This window comes from Lacerta agilis, chromosome 6 (genome assembly GCF_009819535.1).
Source record: "Lacerta agilis isolate rLacAgi1 chromosome 6, rLacAgi1.pri, whole genome shotgun sequence".
NCBI lineage: Eukaryota > Metazoa > Chordata > Lepidosauria > Squamata > Lacertidae > Lacerta > Lacerta agilis.
This window is the reverse complement of record NC_046317.1, coordinates 36,971,558-36,974,304: the sequence shown is the minus strand read 5'-3', so window position 1 is coordinate 36,974,304 and position 2,747 is coordinate 36,971,558. Positions and strand designations below refer to the sequence as shown.

General features: G+C 44.2%; 1 protein-coding gene across 1 annotated transcript; it reads right to left on the bottom strand.

Annotated features, from left to right (window-relative positions):
• Window positions 1-516: 516 nt before the first annotated feature.
• On the bottom strand, window positions 517-2,435 carry TACSTD2 (tumor associated calcium signal transducer 2). Its single transcript, XM_033151996.1, has one exon. The coding sequence runs from the start codon at window positions 2,143-2,145 to the stop codon at window positions 1,219-1,221; it is 927 nt and encodes a 308-aa protein (XP_033007887.1). The 5' UTR covers window positions 2,146-2,435; the 3' UTR covers window positions 517-1,218.
• Window positions 2,436-2,747: the final 312 nt, after the last annotated feature.

Below are 2,747 nucleotides of genomic sequence, written 5' to 3'. Positions count from 1 at the left end.
CTAAGATGACCAATCTATAGTGACACAATAGCATGAAAATTCCTCTTGAAGATCCTATTTTGCCTGGACAAGTTAGTTAACAAGAGGAGTACACTCCATAGCATATGCAACTACGTTGTACTGAGTCATTTTAGGGCTATTAAAACAGCAGAGAGGTTTTGGGGAGTTTCTTGCCAGCTAGACTGTGATGGCAAAGATTAGATAGCAAGCAGTGACTATGTACACCAGGATGCACTTACTACCAGCAGCTGCTGTCACCAGATGAAAACGGGTGATACTTTCCAAGAAATGGTAATGGCTGGCAATGGTTTGATTATATCATCTACTTTGGATGCTGAGCAACTTATATCACACCACCCAGTACATGTCTGGCATTTAGTTTTCCCAGAGCTGGAATTCAGTAAGGGCAGAAAAGCTTATCCTTACAGTAAAACACCAGGAGATAGTTAAGGACCACAGGCAGCCTGATCTATGCTGGGAGGAAAAATCCTTTAGAATCACAGCATGAAACTTAGCAACAGTTTAAAGTTAAGAAAATTTATTTCAATGAAGATTACATTATAAACACACACACACAAACACACAGACACACACCAGTTCCACGGTAAACGCTCCGCTGACATTTGTTCACAGAAGGTATTACTATTTTACAAAAGAAATATTTTAGATCAGAGACAAAAAAAATCAGGTTTAAATGGAAGAAGGGAACCTTTCCAACACTTTTAATAATAGAAAGTCCATCTCAAATGCAGAGACAGAACACACACACTTTAGCAGCATGGGTCAAAGAGAACAGGGCGGAGGATTGGGGGATAGCTACACATAAACACCCCCCCCCAAAAGATGTAGAAATGCAGTTAAAATAAATTAAACTAACCGTGTAGCTACAGAACATTGTTTTCTCAAAAAACTACAAATCTGGAAAAGTTCAGGAGAGGGTGCAGTACAGGGATTTTGTCCCTAACACATTGATATTCATCTCAAATTATTATCACATAGTACACTATAATTAAAGGAAACTGCTAACTATCCCAATCACTTTTCCAATCTGGAATTGTGGACTTTTTACAAAGCTGTTGCTTTTATCTTTGATTAAACATTAATTTAAAAAAGAAAACCAAGTGCCCTCCCCATCTTCAAAAGACATGGTAGTAATCTTGCCGTCTTCTTTCCATTCCACCCATGTAAAATCTTAGTTCTACAGTCAAATTAAGGCACTTATGCATGTTGTCCTCTTCGCATTTCTCCCATCTCTTTAATCTCAACCTTCTCATACTTGCCCGTCTTCCGCCTACTGGTAACCACGAGCACAGTTATCCCAATAACAATGGCCAGGATTACCACCACCACCACTGCAATGATGCCCGCTGTCAGGCGCTGCATAGAGAACTCTGGTGGTTTGTCATCGACGTAGTATACTAGGATTTCTTCAATATCTAGAGGTTCGTCATTGACATGGAGATCAAACATATTATTGGGTGGGAAAAGGGTTTTACCCTGGATGTCTTTTTCAAAGTAGTAAGCTACATCTGCAATGTCAACATCTCTGTAAGACTTGTCCGAAATGTTCTGCTTTAAGTCGATATGGATTAATGGGTCCTTGTACTCAACGGCTGTGATGAACTTCGGATGGAGCATATAGCGGTTTTCAATGAGCTGTCGGAAGCTGTTTGCCACTTCTGATTCAGACAAGGGAGTTTTTCGCTCTTTGTGCTTCATCTCAATGTAGATCCAGCTTGTTCTGACCAGCTCGTCGCACCTCATGTTGAGATCCCCCTTGTCCGTCCTCCTTACCCCAGCGCTGTTCACACACCAACAAGTATCTGTCTGATTGCACTGCCTGGCTTTGAAGAAGCCCATGGCATCACATTCTGGGCTATAAAGTCCATCGTTGTCCAAAAACCCATGTTCAGGCCTGGAAAATTTTCTGCCTCTTTTGGTTTTTATTTCTGCCTTCATCAGCAGACATTTTGGAGTCAGCGTCGAACAATCCAGCCTCTGGTTCAAACTGCCTGCCGTACAGATGCAGCTGCCGGACTCCGAACTACAAGACGCCCGGTTATACGTTTGACAAAAGCAGTCGTTCTGGGCAGCCGATGTGGCCACAAGCATCAACACCAGGGCAGCCCCAAGAGCAGACTCCATGGAGGATGAGCAAAAGAGGTATTTAGGAAGAGACGGGGCAACAGAGCAGCCTGAAGACAAGACACATCCACAACAAGAGCCTCCCGGTTTCTGAGTGATAGGGCGGGACAGCTGCCTCTCTTTCTACCATCGGACCTGCCCAACTAGTCTGGCTGGTGACGCTCAAACAAAGCAGGTGTGTGGTGACACAGAAAACCCACAGACCAAGAGAGCTGCGCCTTCTTCAGTAGGGAGTGGCAGCAACTCTCTGCCTTCTCATACTTCCCTACCCTCGGCCTCGCCTCCTGGTAATCACAAGTGAGGTAATTCCAGCAATAATGGCCAAGACTTCCACCACCACCACCTGCTTTTCTTTCCTCCCACTGAAGGAGGAAGCACATCATGCCAGAAACACAGAAACCAATACTACATTAAGCTCTTTGCAAATAGAAACGTGCCTACCCCATGGGCCAAACTATACATAAGTGCTGGGTTGGAGGCTACTGTGAGGCCAAGCCCAGTCAGCCTCCGTTCTGTTCAGCCCAGGAGGCCTACTAAACAGGGAAGACAAACACTAGCTCCAGTGGTCAGTACTCATAGTAGACAGGAGGTAAAGTGGAAGA

What these genes read in the sequence shown, in the direction of transcription:
- TACSTD2 (XM_033151996.1), bottom strand. Translation starts at nt 2,145, where the DNA reads ATGGAGTCTGCTCTTGGGGCTGCCCTGGTGTTGATGCTTGTGGCCACA.